Below are 16,589 nucleotides of genomic sequence, written 5' to 3'. Positions count from 1 at the left end.
AACAGCACCACGAACATCAGGAAGACGTTCAATGAACCTTCTGGTGGGTCCCACCGAGGGAAATGACCGACAAGAAACAATTTTGATGTGAAACAGCTTATAAAATGAGACTAGAACGAATGCAACTAGTCTATTTAAATAAGGCAAACATTCATAATTCCATTTAAATAATAAATAAAGAAAATTATAAAAAAAAAAACTCTATTTCAAATAATTTGAGGAAGTGTCCATTGTTGATTGCACATTTTTTCTTAGAGCTCGATAAATAAGGTTCATTAAAACAAGCCAAGCTCGATAGACACCTGGATGGGTCTCATTGCCACGTTTCATTTAGATAGAAAAGCTTTGTCTCGACAAACGTCTACTCTAGCCTGCTTCGACTTAAAAAATCATCCAGAAACCGCCTGACGCCGCTCTGCAACTGCAATTGCTGCTATCGATCGGTCCTTCTGAACGCCGCTTACAAATCAGAATTCAAAACCGGAATCGGCTCTATGAGAAGGGAGACGAGCACTGTCGCAACTTCGGATTCGATCGAAAAGATACCCAACGATGTGGGTCAGGGGGAGCGACTCAACACCCAGCCGTCTCTGCAGCGCAACGACGAGAACAACGGTGGCAACAAGGGGCTGAAGCCGGTGCTGGAAGCTTCAAGGGTGGTAGCGGCGGACATAAAGAGGAACCTGACGCTCATAAAAGACAAACTCATGGGTAAGCTGTCGGCGGCTCCGGTCCCGGCTGAAGCTCTAGAAAACGTCCGGCACTTCGTCGAGTCCGTGATCAGGGACGTGGCGAATGCCGCGCAGGGATTGACCAAGGATGCCTTGCAGCGTATCAAAAACCATCTGACAGAGATCCTGCCTTCCCTTTCCCCGCAGCAAACTGCAAAGGTTCTAATTAGTGAATATGTATTATAGGGATGATCTAGGTGGTAGTTTATTCAATAACTGAAGTAAATATATGTATTACAACTATTTCTGTTAGTGTCGCAGATGATGGAGGATGCGGAGGAGGAGGCGATGGGTGCAAGTAAGGGTGAAGAAGACGATGTTTCCGGTAGTAACCAGCGGAGCCCACGGTCGAAATTGTGATGAAGGATGGCCATAAGATGTGGGTATCTATCTCTGTAATTTGGAGGCGAATGTGTGGTCTGTAATAATCTTAGTTGACGCCGGAACGGGGAGCGCATCCATAGTCATGGCCCCGATCAAATTTGAGGGAGAGGATATAGATGATTTGTAACCATAAATTTTTAACATACACGATTAAATTCCTGAAGTTTAAGATTTTCTCATCAGATAAATGTCACATGTTATTTCTGTTATACCACATCATTTAATATTTTCCACAGAGCCAATTCTCCGCAGAGATGAAGGGAGTTGTTCGTCGAGCACTTGTCGCCGCCGCACCCCTCTCCTCCCTGTTTTCTCTGACCCTATGTCTGTGTTGTCATAGGAGAAGTATTCAGGCTAGACCCATATCCGGGTCTTAAATAACAGACACCCGAGAGAGGAACCAGTGCTGGTTCAACCAGCCAGTCCGCTCCAGGTTGTAAAAACCTTTACTACAATGCTTTATCTCTGCGAAAAAAATCATTTGTGTTTTATCTGTATCTACAAACAAGTTTAAAAGTACTGATTCCAGTTAGGGAATTTCCCTTAAATAACCATTTAAAATAAAATATTTTCAAAAATACCAACGTCATCAAAATATTTCTAAAATGATCCAACTTTGACCGGTCAAATACTTATGTGTGTAGTCAAAAGCGACATGTAAGCTTTGACTGTTTATGTGTCGCCACGTCATCAGTTCAGTAAACATAGATCGACACGTTGTCTGCCACGTTATTATTTTACTACGTCATCTGCCACGTAAGCTGACATAAAAAAATCAGATATATTTTTTATTATCTAATATCTACAATATTAAATATTTATCTTTGGGAAAAGTAATAAATTTTATGTCTCGAAGCCAAAAAATTATTTTAGAGTTTAAAAATATAATTTATTTGTATAATTTTTATCACATTATTTACAAAATAAGAAATTATTAAAAATATATATTAGTTAATTAAAAATCTTACTACACCTTTTATTATCAATTAAAAATATTTATTAACTGAAAAAATATGAAAATTTTACTTGAGTTTAAAAAATAAATGTACCGGTGCACTTTTTATTACCTTATATTTAAAATAATAAGTTATAAAAATCTTACTCTTACCATTTTAACACTTTTTTATTATCAATTTAAAAATTATTTTAATAAAAAAAATTTGAATTTTTTAGTTTTGAGTTTAAAAATCAAATTTATCAATACGTTTTTTTCAATTTTATTATTACCTTGTATTTAAAATAATTAAAAATATAATAAATATATAATTAATTAAAAAAACTTACTCTTACTAATTTAATATATTTTATTATCGATTTAAAATATTTTTTAATTTTTTAATTGAGAGGGGGGCGTCGAGGGCGAGATCTGAGCAGGCACTGCGAGGGGGGGGGGGGGGGGGGGGGGGGAAGAGGAGGTCAAGGCTGAGTGACTGCAGCAAGAGGAGAGAGGGCAAGGCCAGAGGAGGCCGAGGCTGAGCGGCGGTGAGAGGGTGAGAGGAGAGGAGGTCGAGGCCAAGCGGCGGCGAGAGAGTGAGAGAAGAGGGGGCAAGAGGAGAGGAGAGGAGGCCGAGGCCGAGCGGCGGCGAGAGGGTGAGAGGAGAGGAGAGGAGAGGAGGCTGAGGCCAAACGGTGGCGAGAGGGCGAGAGGAGAGGAGAGGAGGCCGAGGCCGAGCGGTGGCGAGAGGGCGAGAGGAGAGGAGAGGAGAGGAGAGGAGGCCGAGGCCAAACGGTGGCGAGAGGGCGAGAGGAGGCCGAGCGATGGCGGCGAGAGGGCGAGAGGAGAAGAGAAAGATGAGAGGGGACACATTAGGCATTTAAAATAACTTATTTTGAAAAACAATGCGGTGGAATATGGTGAGAATTATTTAATTTTTTATTTAATGACGTGTCAGCTTACGTGACAGATAACGTGGTAAAATAATGACATGGCAGACGACGTGTCGATTTATGTTTACTGTATTGATGATGTGGCGACACTTAAACCGTCAAAGCTTAAGTGTCACTTTTGACTGCACATATAGGCATGTGACCGGTCAAAGTTGGGTAATTTTAGAAATATTTTGATGACGTTGGTATTTTTGAAAATATTTTATTTTAAATGGATATTTAAGGGAAATTCCCTTCAAGTTATATCATTTTGTGCGTTTGAAAACAATGCTTGAAGTTCTCAAAATCCTCTTTGAACTCTTATATTATTGAATTGTAATTCATGTCATTCGTCAAGTTTCAAACTCCCTTTACAAATTCGCTTTATCCTTCTTGGCACAACCTCAGCGCAACAAAGTAGAAGAGAAGGCAGTAGAATAACCAGCTGAACGAGCTTCTTCTCTTTGTCATAACTGTTTCCGTCCGAGCAATTGAATTTATAATTCTGTTAAAACACAACCCTTCAAACAGAAGCATCGTAACCCTGACTTATAATGGTATTTGGTGATGAAAGAATTTCAGGGGGCGTCCTCGCCGTCTTTGATCAGGTTGCAGATATCTGAGCACTCAACCAGGCTGAAGCCCAAAAGCAGCACAAAAAAAGCAAAAAAAAAAAACTGAGAACAGGATAACTTCTTGATCCTGTGAGTTTGAGAATTTGAAATGAGAATAGAATTGAATAAACAGGACCATTTGATCTTTTGAGGAGGAAAGAATCTGTTTTAGTATTCATACAGAAATCCCCAATTGCTAGAATACTTACCAGTAATGACGACTCCTAAAACCTTCCTTGAAAACCACGAGTGGCCTGCCCATTGGGAATCAAATATGCAAATTGATTAAGTCTCCGTGAATATCAAATTCTCACCAGGAGACAGTTAAATATGAGACGTATAGTTTGTTTCTTTATATTTATGTAATTTCAGGAAAGAGTGATCGCCAAAATCAGCTGCATTTCTGGTAAATCGATCAGAATTTTCCAAAAAGGAGCTGCAGGCGAAATAAGACCAAATCACCGTACCTTATGGCATTAAGAGGGCTTTCTCCGGGAGACCCTGCACCGCCGAGTATGCATGTGCTGACACATTTGCTAGTACAGGACTCTGCTTTACGCGATTTTGGCTTTTGGATCCTTGCGGGTTTGCCATCATCTCCTGCAGATTGAATCGGAAAAGAGACAAGTGCTTAGGTTGATGGAAGTGAGAGGTGATCGCGGAAAGCTTGCCCTTTTACCTGAGAGCGTCTGAGGGATGTTGGAGAGAGTTTCAGGCTCCGGCGGCGCTTGGGCTGCAGAAGAGAGTATCACTGCAGCTGCAAGTACGCCCACGGCAGTATTGCAGCCGGAAATTATGCCGGGAACCACCATCGAGACGCTTGTCCTCGTCCCTTTTCCCGTATTATTTCTTTCGATTATCCTTCTTTTAATTATTAAAAATTGTGTTTTTCTCGTGTTTTCAGACCCACAAGATTTCTGTGGTCCTTAACAGGCGCATGCAACCACGTAAGCGTCATGGCCACCCCAACAAATCAAACAAAACTTCAGATTTTACTCCAAGAATCTTCACTCGTGCACGCATGGAACTGAAATCGATTAAAATGGCATTTTGCTACAACACTGCAATAATAAATCGATTATTGTCGCAAAATTAAAGAAAAAAATAAGAAATATGAAAATTTATATGAAGAAGAACAATTAAACGAATATATATATTTAAAAAAAATTATTATTAAAGTTTACAAGTAAACGCATTTTTATAATACAATAAGAGTAATATTAAAATAAATAATCAAGTAGAGTTTTCATTCCTTAAATACTGTGTAGATTTAAGAATTTGATCACCGACTAAGAATAAAAGAATCTAATCAGTAATTGATTAATGATAAAAGTCAAAACTCTCGATGGTTAAAACACGAAGGTTTAGTAAAAAATCAACTAATTATCAAAATTTGAGCTTAAGTTAATATTTGGACTGATTACTAAGATCATAGTTTAATCAATGATTAAGATGAATTCGATCCTAATGGGGCCACACAAGCAAAGGAAATAGCACATAGGTGACATATGGGTGATACATGCATCGTAGGAAAACTCTACTTATGTGGCACTTTTTCAAATGAATGATGATGACGTGTCATACTCACATGAGAAGAAAATAAGATCTTGCCATTATTCTCCCCTTCTATGTACACCTAGTAAAAAAGATAGGGAGAAGATAAGCGAGAGAAAAGGTGGGTGATTGAACTATTTCAACCACACTATAAATAGGAAACCTCCATAGGGTTAAAGGTAGAACTTATTGGAAGAAGACATCCTTTGGTGAATTTTTGGTCAGATTCCTTCAATCTTGGTTGTTGATCAATGTTGACAATCAGGACCATCAATCGGTTTCTAATTTTGATGTTTAAATTTTCAAGTCTACACATATGGGGCTTTTTATACTTCATATGAGAAAAAAACGGCTTAAAAGAGTAAAATTGCTCAAATCCAAGCTTATGGAATGTAAAAAGATAAGTTTCCAAAGTGAGACTAAGCGACTCTTTCGTAACTTCACTAAAATACCATTTGAATATACATCATATTGTAAAGGGTAGTTAGCTTATAATGTATTTGGAAATGGTTTAAAATTATTGATTTCTAGGGTCAACACAAATACAAGAGATCTCAAGAGAGGGAGAGAAAGAAGAGGAAAAGAGAGAGAGAGAGAGAGAAAGAGAGAGAGAGAGAGAGAGAGAGGTGTAAGGACTAAATTGAGTCAAGAAGAAGAGGCTTAAACTTGGGTTGTGGTTCAGACTATGTACAAAGTCTTCTCCCTCGACTATAGAAAGGACAATGGAAGCCCATTTCTCTCTATAAATGTTTTCATATTTATAGGAGGGTTACCCCTCACTCTGTTTTTTTAGTGTTAATGGGAGGACAAGGGGTCTTCCCCTATCAATGCCCCAAAAGAGAAGAGAGAAACCCTACCCCACTTTTTGTATTGTGTATGGGATCTATTGGACAATGACCCACCTAACTCAGTTGGATCAACCTGTACATTGGTTGAGCCAACAACTAGCTTGGTCAATCGGGATCTAACTAAGCAACCATAAATTTTATGTTCTCTTGAGAGTCAGGCCTAGCCTATTTCCGGCCAATGTTGAAGGGTTGTCCCATCTCCTTCTAAACCGGATCGGGTCATGTCGCCTTGAATGGGTCGGGTTCCTCCGTTAACTCAACCCGTGGCCACTCTTGCCACTTGCCAGTCAGTTTTGCTCCATGTGGGTTGTCATTGTCCCTCTGAGAGTTCGTCTTCTCTCTCTCTTTGGTGACAACAGAGTAAATCGTACAAATCCAGTTCTCCAGTTCCCTTGTAGCGCTACTAGGTCTTACAAGTCTTTGAGTCGTAAGCTAATTTTGGGTATTAGAAATGAATCGGAAAAAGTGCCGTGTAGAAACTTTCAGCGCGGGAGGTTTGTGCTTGCCAATTCTTTCTGTTATCATGCGTTAATCCTTTATCTGTATAAATTTTTTGGTCTGTTTTGCGGCCCTTCTCCATGTCACGTCGCAAAACTCAAAACACAAAGATGCTTCTGGAGTAACACACTTTTTGGAGGGTTCAATTTGCCTTGTGTTGGTTTTTTTTCACCAACCTTGTATTTTATGTCTTCGGAAAGAAAGAACACCTTAAAATTCTGCCCACTTTCAGGATTAATTGTTTATTGTGATTTGTTGTTATGGGTAATTGCCGCTTGCCTTGGACTTTCCTCACTCTGCATCTACAAGATGCTGGAGCTGATTTGGAGTGTACTGCACGAGTTTTCTGTAGCTCTTCTTATTTCTGGAAGTTTCCTTTCTTTGCAAAAATTGCTTTTTGTTATTAGTAGTTTCTATTTCAGAATGGGTTATTTTTTATTTTCTTGATTTCCCACTTGTCTTTCTATAATGAGGATTTTCCTGTCTTAGCAAAAAATTTGCTTTTAGTTCTGTTAATGTTCTTAAGAAAGCAAGATTCCAAGTTCAGTAAGTTTCTATATTAAAGGTTAGTATGAGAATGTTACTATCGAGTAAAGTTCCCTGTTGGGTTTAGAACAATCCACATTAAGTTTAACAACTTAGCTCGGGCCTTTTCACTCTAAACTGGAGCCTTTGAATTGAGTGTTCCTCCTCATGGTATTAGAACAAATCCAATGGGCTCCCATGCATAACTGGCCCTCTACCCACGTTATCCATGTGTTTAGAGCAAATAAGAATGGCTTGCACGGGAGAAGAGTGTGTTGAGAATGGTCCCAATATGTATGTAGAAGTATTTTCAATCTATTATAAGAAGTTGGGTTAGGCTTCTCCACTCTAAGCTTGAACTTCTGGGTGAAATGCTTTTTTTCAGTTAGAGAAGCCCATTCAATGCTCTGGACTAGACATCCTTTTTTTTTTCTTTGGGGTTGGGGGGGGGGGGGGGGGGGGGGAGAGGTTTGGTCTCATAAGGTGTGTGATGTATCTTCATAATTGGTTGATTATCTTTCAAAAATCTTATCAGTCAATTCATCTTAACTTTATAGTGGAGAACATTCATGATATGTTTTTTTCTCCCCCTTCCAGTTGTCAATATGGTGATCGCTGAAAATTTCTACATGTGAGTCAACAACAGTCAAAACCCGATCCATTTGCATTTGGCGTCCAAAATGGCTCTTAGTCAGTCTCTGCAAATCAGCAACAACAACAAAAGCCAAACCCTTTCGGTTTTGGTTCACATAACAGTTCACAGTTGAAAAGTGGATTAGAATCTGGTTCCAGATATCAGAACCAAGTCAAGGTATGTCTGCACAAACATTTTTGTGAAGTTTACAGTCTCTTTATAGTTCTAAAAGGAGAATAAAAAATAATGAAGCTTGATGTTTGCTAATAATATTATGAGCTTTGAGATTCCACACATATGGCAGGTTTGAAAAATGTCACACCTGATGTGTGGGATGAGGTGTCATCTAAATAGTATGCCATGTAGGGACAATGCCAAGGAAAATCCTAATGAAACTCCCTCTCCTTTATTTGCCCATCTTTTTTGCCACTTCTGCTGCCACCACCTCCACCTATTTTTTTCTTTTTTCTTTCTTTTTTTTTCTTTTCTCATCCTCCCTTCTTTCTACTACTGCCATTACTGTTGCCACCTCTTACTGCTGCTGCCATCACCCCTCAGCAATGGGTTGATGGCAGTGACTGTAGGAGGGGAAGATGCTTGCCCTCTGCACCCACCAGTGGCTACAGGGATGGGAAGTGGGGTAGCATTTAAATCTCCAGGTAGAGTATCACCTTTTGAAACACAATTTTGTCTAGTATGTAAAGCCTTGTTTCCAGGTTTTTCATAAACATAACCTCATTATTTACTAACGGTACTAGTTATTAAGCTCTCGCCTATATAGGTTCATTCGGTAGCCAACAACCAATTCTACCGTTTGGAAGTGGGCCGACATCAAATGTTGAGAATCTCAGCATGACACCCTCGAATGCTGGAAGCAGCCCTTTTTCCACATCTCCAATTGCAACGTCGGGCTTTCCCTCATCAACAAATAATCAGTTGGCAAGGTGTCTTCAAAGTATCTGATACTAATGTAGTTGGTCAAGCATCTCTAACTGCTCAGTCATTGTAAGTTTATTTATAAAGCTCCTGTCAACAAATATGCATGGATGAATAGTGATAGAATATCCCTTGTTTCTTTTTGTGAACCTCATATTTTCAACAAAATGCATCATAGCTGGATTCTTTTTTTTTATAATTTGTGGTTTTTTTTTTCTCTACAAGGAGGGACGATAATGAGTATGGAAAAGACAATCATTTGGTTGAAGGCAGAATGGAAACGAGGAGAGGTAAGATCTTAATGAAGTTATAAATCTTATCCCTAACTTTCATGTTGGGGTCGTTGCCCTTGCTGCTTGTGGGCATTCTGTAGCCTGTTTTGCTGTTTAGGCCAATGGCATAGGACAAGTATATCCTTTCTTTGGTGACCTGAATTACCAAGACTGACTGCAGAGTCTTTGAGTATGACAAAACCTAAAGCTTTCATGGGAATGATTGTGGTTGTTATGCATTGTTAGGATAATGAGTTAATTACCGTCAATCCCTCGAAAAGTTGCTATGTTACTTTTTTTTTTTTTTTTTTTTTTTTTTTTTTTTTTTTTATGAAAGGTGATTTTATTAAGAGAACCAAAAAAGAAGGAGTTATCCCCTAACAACAAGAGATTTCAAGGAAGCTCCTTGCTTGGCTAAAACATCAGCCACATAATTTGCTGATTTCAAGATGCGAGACCAAAAACATTCAAACAAGCTGACAATTTCCATAATTTTAAAAAAAATGTCCCAATGGCGCCACAGAGGCGCTGAGGAATGTTCACACCAGCTGATCACCACCTTAGAATCTCCCTCGATGAGAATGGGTCTGGAGTAGTGATCGCAGAAAATGCAGGGCCCATTAAGCAGTCCGTGGTGGAATCTGCAATACCAAGAGGGCCAAAAAAGGAGATGATCTGGTTCCCAAGAGAGTCACGAATCACTCCACCAAAACCAGCTAAGTCAGGGTTGCCGAAAGAGGATATTTCAAAGTTTAATTTAAGGATATCGGCAGGTAGCGGGGTCCACTCAGAAATAATTGGGGGCTTCAAAGATGTGTAAAGTTGGGCAAGAATCTCTAGTTGTCTCTGATGGAAGATCCAGAGAAAGGGGAGAAGGTTTTTCGAGAGTGGAGCTATATAGCAATATTTCCTAAGATAGTTTCAACGACTCTTTCTTGATAATTGAACTTGGCACCGAATCTCCTTTGATTGCGCTTTAACCAGAGACCCCAAGGAATAAAAACCAAACAAGCTGAGATCATCATTTTTCCAAGACCAGGGACGGTAGTCCCTACAAGCATCCGATAGGCTGCGAGGAGATCTACAGGGAAAGAGAATTGGAATCCAATTCGATTGAGAATCGACGTCCAACTCTCCCATGAGAAAGGGCAGAGGAGCAAGTGGCTAACCGTTTCTTCAACGACATGGCAGAAAGTGCAAATGGGATCCACCCCTAGCCGGTCACGTATTCTGAGATTGTCAGCAGAAAGAATTTTGTTGAGATTAGCACTCTATATGAAGAATTTTACTTTAGGGGGTGGGGGGGCGTTGAGACGCCAGGTGAACTCCACTGCATGTTTGGAGCCTGTGAGTGAGCCAACCTCGGATAACAAGATAGGCGGAGGAGACTGAGAAAGAGTCACTCTTATCAGGCCACCAAATTAATTTATCAGGTCTGCTAGCCTGAATTCTGGTCGGCTGTAAGGCTTCCAAAAAGGCGACTGGCTTCCAAAGCTTCAAGTTTCGATAGACTCCAGCGAGGGTGAATGTTCCATCCTCCATTTCTAGCAACTTTGGTAATTGTATTCCTCCTCAATCTTGAAATTCTGAAGCCGTTTGAAATATTAAAATTACACTCACCCCCTATTTTTAGAATTTTGTTATACTCAAATACCTTGCCTTCATTTTTCATTGAACCAACCTCAAAAATAAGGCATTAAATTACTAATGTGTAATTGACAAATTTTATTTCAAACAAATAAAGCTCCCTCAGTCGAGAGACGAATGGAGGAGGGGCCTCTTTCCCCCTTCTTCTCACCATCGAAGGACGGCAGGGGGGAAAGGTGTGGGTTGTTCATATGTTTTAGTCAGTTTTAATAACTTAATTAAGTTACACACTTTTCATAGGAGTACCTCTCTGTCTGTTTTCAACAGAAAAAGAAGGGAGTGGTTTATTTAAAATTTCAAAACCAGAGCTGAGTCTATTTCATTAATTCTCCAAGGGGGTGATTGTAATTACGTTAAAGACGCATGTTGAACTATATTGTTATAATTTGATTCTGAGGAAGATGCTGGTAGTAAATATTTTGCTTATGTTTGGTTGGCCTTTATTCTGCGCTACAACGATTTCAACACCTGGCTATGGTGGATTCAGTATTGCAACAGCTGTTTGTATTGGCTCATTCTGCATAAAGATATCATACAAACTCAAAAAAGTACCTGATAAAAAGTCCAGTTTCGTTATACTTTTACTCAGTTCAACTACCTTTCTTTATGTGTTCTCGTTGGAGCAGTGTTATGTCCAGGCTAAAGTGCAATTTACATATTAGTTCTATTATAGGTGTTCTATGTTCTTCTTTGAATAAATATAGAGCTCGGATAATTAGAAAAAGAGAAAAAATGCTGTTGGATTTTTTTATGAATCCTTCTTTCCTGTTCATTGATTCTAAAGAAAAAGCTTCTTCCATGCGTTGGATTCAGTTTTCAGGATTTAGAGTAGAATTTCACTATTGAGTGTTTTGTCGAAAAGATGTAGCTTTAGATATTACTTCCATTATTATTAAATTAGATTTAGTTTATCCGTTTTTTAGTTATCTTTGTAATGGAAATACCACTTCTCAAGTTCTTTTTTTCTTTTGGCTCTGTTATTCCTCATGCTCGAAGGAGGCAAGTTGAACTGGTGTTCTTAATTTGGTCGCTCTTTGATATCTGTAATTTTACATTTCCTTTAGCAGATTCCTGAGGAAGCTCCTCCAGGTGCATTCACATGAATCTTTCTCAAGCTGGGTAGCCTTTTGCACAGAGTCTCAGTATCAGTTCCTGATGAGAGAGGGATATGGTAGAGAACGCACGTCGGCCCAACGACTTTGCTACCCAGAAGAACTGACCAAATCAGCACTGACTGTTGGTGGTCGCCGATTAAATACTGGAAAAAAAGGAGGCAGTTAATTGGGTTGAATTGGGTTGAAAGCACAGCATCTACGGCTTGGGGAATCAAATAAAACCCTTTTCCATGTGGCTCTGACGAGGGGTTGTGGATTCTCAAATAAACAGTGGTGGTTGGCGTATTATTGGATTTGGTCTCCCAATGAGCTGGCGATGGGCGAAAGTGAAATGAACGCGTTGTATTCTCCGGTAATGGTTTAAAAAGAAGCCTTCTCTCTTTTCCGATTGATTCTTGAACAAGTTAATCAAAGCGCAGCAGGGTGCCTTAACAGTCCCATCCAAGGTCCGGATTCTTCGGCTTTTGTTTAAATTCTTGACTTCACTGTCTTGAATTGCTCCCATCACTCTGGCTCTTTGCACACATGAATTCGGACCACATTGTAGCATTTTTCTTTCTGCTCTAGTTATTTGTTTCAGACGATCCCAAATTCTCTAAATATCTCAGTTGAACTGGAGACGGACGAAAGAGACGCTAGCAGAAAAAGGAAAAAGAAAAAAGAAAAAAAGGGGTGAGACTAGTATTTAATTGAACGAAGCTTTTTGAAACGGGAAACTGCGCCGTCGGCGACCGTCACATATTTTTTAAACCAGAACCGTTTCTTGCTTATCGACGGTCACCGGGGGTGGCTGCTTTCTGTCTCCGAAAGTAATGAACATTCTTCCCAACTGAGGCTGGGGTGGCGGTGGGGCAACCGCGAGTAAAAAGGAGACGACTGCTGTCTGCCAGTTCAGGCCCAAAGGCGTGGCTTCTGCCCCACCCGCACCGCTGATCAGTTCAGCTCGATTCCCGGTTTCGGTTCGTCGAAAGCGCGTTTCGAATTCGAATCTCGTAATCGAATAAAATACTCATGGGTGAGTCGTGGCGCCAGGCTAGGGCAGGGACCCACGTCTCTCTCGGACTACCGTGCGAAGCACTACCATTAGTCAACAAGCATTGACGATGAACCGGTATTCCAAGCCAGGTGAGTCACAACTCACGAGTTGACGTACTAGTTTGTCAATGTTGATGCCAGTTGTTGCAGCCACTGTACGAGGGTCCATAGGCTCAACAATCAAGGCAACATGCCTCACCTAACCCACGGCTTCTTACTTGTTACACGTGACACACGCCAGCTTTTGCCTGTTTCTTCTAAGGTTCGGGGTCCAGGCTCCCGAAAGCACTTTCCAGAGCCTACTACTTTAAAGGGGACTCGTCGTGAGCACTCGGCCGAGTTACTAAACTGAGTCTAGTGTTTTGAAATGGACGTGCAATCATGTCAGTTCCTAATAGGGAGAGACCAAATAATAAAAATCAGCGACAGAAATTAAAAATATGCTACTGAGACTATAAACAAGGGTGGCCATCTTCATAACCCCATGTGACTGCCTGCGCACTTTCCTCTCTCTCCTCCCCCACCATGCCTCCTCCCCTTCTCGCCCTTCCCTTCCTTCTCCTCTTCGCCGGTGTCTATCAGATCCCGGTCTTAGGGGCCGGAGAAACCATCCCCAGCCCCGTCACCGTCGACCCGCGTTTGAGATTCGAGAACCCCAGGCTCCGTCAGGCCTACATTGCCCTCCAAGCCTGGAAACTCGCCATCTTCTCTGATCCCACCAATATCACCTCCAACTGGAATGGAGCCGATGTCTGCTCCTACAACGGTGTCTTCTGCGCTCCCTCCTTGTCTAACTCTTCCGTAAGGGTTGTCGCGGGTATTGACCTTAACCACGCTGATATTGCCGGGTTCCTCCCTCCTGAGCTGGGTTACCTTACTGACCTCGCCCTGTTTCACATCAACTCCAATCGCTTCTGTGGTATTCTTCCCGACACCTTCCGCAAGCTGAAGCTCCTCTTCGAGCTTGATCTCAGCAACAACCGTTTCGTAGGACGTTTTCCGAACGTGGTGGTCTCCCTCCCTTCGCTCAAGTACCTCGACCTGCGGTTCAATGACTTTGAAGGCCAAATCCCGTTGAAGCTCTTCGACAAGGATCTTGATGCCATTTTTCTTAACGACAACCGGCTGCGGTTTGGAATCCCGGAAAACTTGGGTAACTCGCCCGTCTCTGTTCTGGTCATGGCGAACAACAACCTGGGTGGCTGCATCCCGGCCAGTATCGGTAACATGGGAAAGACGCTGAACGAGATCATACTGATGAACGATAACCTGACGGGTTGCCTGCCCCCCGAGATCGGGAAGCTCAAGAAACTGACTGTCTTCGACGTGAGCTTCAATAATCTGCAGGGGCCTTTGCCGAATACTGTTGGGAAGATGAAGAGTCTGGAGCAGTTGGACGTGGCCCACAACCGATTGACCGGGGTGATTCCGCCTAGCGTGTGCCAGTTGCCCCGCCTCCAGAACTTCACCTACTCGTATAACTATTTTACCGGACCACCTCAATGTCTGGCGAGCGGTGGAGGCAGGGTCCAAGACGGACGGCAGAACTGTATTGCAGGCACAAGCGGGCAGAGGTCTGCGAAGGTTTGTTCTTCCGATGCAGCTAAGGCTGTCGATTGCAGCAAGTTTAAGTGCAACACTAATGCAGGTCGTCCGAATAGGCCGAGTCCGACCAGACCTATCGGTCCTCCTTCCATTACTCCGCCCCCTCCTGCATCTGCATCTTCCCCATCGACAAGGTCGCACCCTCCGCCGCCTTCAGGGTCTCATCAGTACAAACCGCCGCCTCCTCGGGATTCAGAGTCGCCCACAAAATTCCCACCTCCTTCGCTTCCTCCACCTCTGCCACCGGTGAAAGTTACTCCGCCAACCCATTATCAATCTTCGCCACCTCCGCCACCTCCGCCGGTGCATTATCAATCATCGTCGCCTCCACCTCCACCGACCCGTTATGGTTCTCACCCACCTTCTCCCCCCGTCGTGGTGTCTCCGCCAACCTACTATCATACACCACCACCTCCACCGACCCGTTATGGTTCTCACCCACCTTCTCCCCCCGTCGTGGTGTCTCCGCCAATCTACTATCATACACCACCTCCACCTCCACCTCCACCGACCCGTTATGGTTCTCACCCACCTTCTCCTCCCGTCGTGGTGTCTCCGCCAACCTACTATCATACACCACCTCCACCAGTAACAGTTTCACCACCTTCTTATGGTTACTTATCGCCACCGCCACCTTCCCCTGTTTACAGTTATACATCTCCACCTCCGCCTCCCGTGACTCCCTCTCCAACTCCCTCTCCACCTCCTACACATGTTTCCCCACCTTCCCATCATTATTCAGCTCCACCACCTCCACCTCCTACCCATGTCTCGCCGCCGACGCATGACTATGCTTCACCGCCCCCACCCTATTCGCCAGCGCCTTCTGTCTCCCCCCCTCCCTCACCACCATCGGGATGCGAGATTCCACCACTGTCTCCTCATCATTCAACCCCACCACCTCCTAAGTATTCGTACTCATCTCCTCCTCCGCCTAAATATTCATACTCATCTCCTCCACCTCCTAAATATTCATATTCGTCTCCTCCTCCGCCTACACACTCATACTCACCTCCTCCGCCTAAACACTCGTATTCATCTCCACCTCCTAAATATTCGTACTCATCTCCTCCACCACCGCCGCCGCCCACACCACAGTATCCCGAGGTACCCCTCCCACCGATCAAGGGTGTATCCTATGCCTCGCCGCCTCCACCAGTGATACCCTACTATTGATGAGATCCGATCGTTCCGCAATGGGGGATAGCATCCCACTTACAGGCATTCTTTCATTGCATTGCAACACCAACAATGGTTTTCTTTCGTGTACTTTTTACTTTTTTTTGTTTTTGTTTTTATTAATTAATGGGTGCATTTTTGTGGGTATATGTCCATAGTATAAATCTCTGCAAATAAGAGTATTTTTATAGATTTGCAGTGTGATTGCAATGTTACAATCGGAGTGAGAGAAACCATAATAAGTCGAGCCTCTGCAACTTCAAAGATTTCTTATACAGAAACGAGAGCTCGAGTTCGAGTTAGAGTTCGAATCGCTATCGCTCGGAAGAGAAAAAAAGATGTTATTAGAGGTTGGTTGGTATTGGTAATGGGTACAGTTGAAGTTTGTGTTTAATTGTTATTAAGGAATTTGTTCAATGCAAGTGGGAGACGCCAACTTTTCTGAATCCTGAATTAACTCTCGTCGTCTGCGATGCGGAGACTCTGCTCATCGTTTGACCCACAACGCTGAAGGGCATCACTGGTTCAAACGATGGAGTACTTATTGTGCTTTATTAAAAATGAATGCGCCTTGACGGTGAAGTCTGGCTTTTGCTGTCCTCGTCTGTCATGTCCAGCCTATCCTGTAAGTAGTGGGACTGGTTTCAGATTGCAATTGCCGTGGCAAACGGTGCAAGGTGGATCAGTCATGTAGTTTTCCCTCCATCGTACGTAAAAATGCTTCTACTTTCCTTGACTTCACGATGAGTACGGAGAATTGATCCGCCTTTTTCAATGTCGAATGCGGGAGCATCATTCCGATCACGGGTCATTGAAGGAGAGTATCCTTTAGTCGGCAGACAATAATTTAACAAACTTTATGAACCAATAAAGCAAAAGTTCCCTAGAAGCGAGTCTTCGTCTTCTAGCGCTAAGGAAGATGATGACACGGAGGCGTTGAGATCGTCTGGGATCCCACTAACAGCCATGGACGCACAGTTGATTACTACTCTTGAGTTACCATGGGAAGAGTTCACTGCAATAAACCAGTCTTTGTTGTTACTGTCGCCTGCTACCGACATGGACGAGCAGTTGCAGCATTTACATCTCGATCAGAAACATGTCAGGATCCAGCGATCAACAGTTGAAGCGTGTCTCTAGTCATTA

General features: G+C 42.5%; 3 protein-coding genes and 2 long non-coding RNA genes across 5 annotated transcripts; 4 read left to right on the top strand and 1 right to left on the bottom strand.

Annotated features, from left to right (window-relative positions):
* Positions 1-494: 494 nt before the first annotated feature.
* LOC137940739 (uncharacterized) lies at positions 495-1,091 on the top strand. The gene is made up of 2 exons (XM_068785872.1): positions 495-890; positions 993-1,091. Exons 1-2 carry the CDS (start codon positions 495-497, stop codon positions 1,089-1,091), a joined length of 495 nt encoding a protein of 164 aa, XP_068641973.1.
* A 2,371-nt stretch (positions 1,092-3,462) lies between these two features.
* LOC137940738 (uncharacterized) lies at positions 3,463-4,407 on the bottom strand. The gene is made up of 4 exons (XM_068785871.1): positions 4,275-4,407; positions 4,063-4,195; positions 3,805-3,849; positions 3,463-3,617 (listed from the first exon to the last, which is right to left on the bottom strand). The coding sequence occupies exons 1-4, from the start codon at positions 4,405-4,407 to the stop codon at positions 3,560-3,562; spliced, it is 369 nt and encodes a 122-aa protein (XP_068641972.1). The 3' UTR covers positions 3,463-3,559.
* Positions 4,408-6,379: 1,972 nt separating this feature from the next.
* LOC137942059 (uncharacterized) lies at positions 6,380-8,509 on the top strand. Its single transcript, XR_011110474.1, has 3 exons — positions 6,380-6,491; positions 7,618-7,831; positions 8,413-8,509. It is a non-coding gene; the product is annotated as an uncharacterized lncRNA (long non-coding RNA).
* Positions 8,510-8,639: 130 nt separating this feature from the next.
* LOC137942058 (uncharacterized) lies at positions 8,640-12,429 on the top strand. Its single transcript, XR_011110473.1, has 3 exons — positions 8,640-8,659; positions 8,816-8,880; positions 11,577-12,429. It is a non-coding gene; the product is annotated as an uncharacterized lncRNA (long non-coding RNA).
* A 708-nt stretch (positions 12,430-13,137) lies between these two features.
* Positions 13,138-15,661, top strand: LOC137940286 (leucine-rich repeat extensin-like protein 4). Its single transcript, XM_068785247.1, has one exon. It carries the CDS (start codon positions 13,185-13,187, stop codon positions 15,438-15,440), a length of 2,256 nt encoding a protein of 751 aa, XP_068641348.1. The 5' UTR covers positions 13,138-13,184; the 3' UTR covers positions 15,441-15,661.
* The last annotated feature ends 928 nt before the right edge of the window (positions 15,662-16,589 follow it).

This window comes from Aristolochia californica, unplaced genomic scaffold (assembly GCF_029961685.1).
Source record: "Aristolochia californica isolate CCGP_79_NKW_82.1479 unplaced genomic scaffold, dmAriCali1.0.hap1 SCAF_9, whole genome shotgun sequence".
NCBI classification, from domain to species: Eukaryota; Viridiplantae; Streptophyta; class Magnoliopsida; order Piperales; family Aristolochiaceae; genus Aristolochia; species Aristolochia californica.
Note: the sequence above shows the minus strand (reverse complement) of the source record. Positions and strands in the feature narration are given on the sequence as shown.